General features: G+C 58.2%; 1 protein-coding gene across 1 annotated transcript in view; it reads right to left on the bottom strand.

The window, feature by feature from the left end:
- Positions 1-819, bottom strand: part of LOC132831224 (protein shisa-9-like) — a 105,854-nt gene extending 105,035 nt beyond the window's left edge. The window contains exon 1 of the mRNA XM_060849234.1: positions 494-819. Coding sequence (XP_060705217.1) covers positions 494-819 — 326 coding nt within the window. The remainder of the gene's footprint in view (positions 1-493) is intronic.
- Between the last annotated feature and the right edge of the window lie 202 nt (positions 820-1,021).

The raw sequence follows: 1,021 nt of genomic DNA, 5'->3' as shown, positions 1-1,021 counted from the left end.
GAGCTGCCAGAGGATGTGGTGGAGGCTGGTACAATTGCAACATTTAAAGGACATTTGGATGGGTATATGAATAGGAAGGGTTTGGAGGGATATGAGCCGGGTGCTGGCAGGTGGGACTAGATTGGGTTGGGATATCTGGTCGGCATGGACGGGTTGGACCGAAGGGTCTGATTCCATGCTGTACATGACTCTGACTCTATGAGTCTTTGAGGCACTTCCCTTAACAGCAAAGTGTCACTTATTGCGCGATAGTCATGATGTTAACTAGGGAAAGGATCAGGAACCGAGAATGACATTCCTGACCCCGTTAGGAATCTCTAGACAGATTCCTCCATCCCTCCTCGCCCGGGTATAAGTGCTGGCAGGTGGGACTAGATTGGGTTGGGATATCTGGTCGGCATGGACGGGTTGGGCCGAAGGGTCTGTTTCCGTGCTGTACATCTCTGTGACTGCCCACGGTTGTTTGGGAGTGAAAGCGTGCAACTGGCCTTACCTTGACATGTTCATCTCTGTCCGAGGCCTTCGGGCCTTCTCCAGGCCGAGTTTGGTGAAGATCCCCACCAGCACCATGATGGCTACCACCCCGCAGATGATGTAGACGATCATGTTGGTCTTGTCCTTGGTTGGCCCCTCCACGGGTTCGTCAACTTTGACGGGAGGCTTGCCCGTGTTGACCCAGTTGGGCGTGTCGTAGTTGGTGCAGGTGCTCTGGTCCAGGCGGTCATGGGCAAACTCGCAGCAGAAGCGGTAGCCGCAGGTGCCACAGCAGTACAGGTAGGTGTGGGCGTTGCAGTTAAACGGCGGGTCCCACTGGCCCATCACGTCGTAGTAACCGCGGCAACGGTCGGAGGTCGAGGGTCGCTCGGTCAGAGCCTCCCCGGCTCTGGTGCCATTGTCCGCCGGCCCGGTTTCCGACGGCTCCACTTCGCCACCATGCGCCCGGGCCCAGATCAGCACCTGCCCCGTCAGCAGGTAACCCCAGAGTCCGCCCATCGCCACCCGCCGGCGCGGCCGGGAGAGC

This window comes from Hemiscyllium ocellatum, chromosome 33, assembly GCF_020745735.1.
Source record: "Hemiscyllium ocellatum isolate sHemOce1 chromosome 33, sHemOce1.pat.X.cur, whole genome shotgun sequence".
NCBI classification, from domain to species: Eukaryota; Metazoa; Chordata; class Chondrichthyes; order Orectolobiformes; family Hemiscylliidae; genus Hemiscyllium; species Hemiscyllium ocellatum.
Note: the sequence above shows the minus strand (reverse complement) of the source record. Positions and strands in the feature narration are given on the sequence as shown.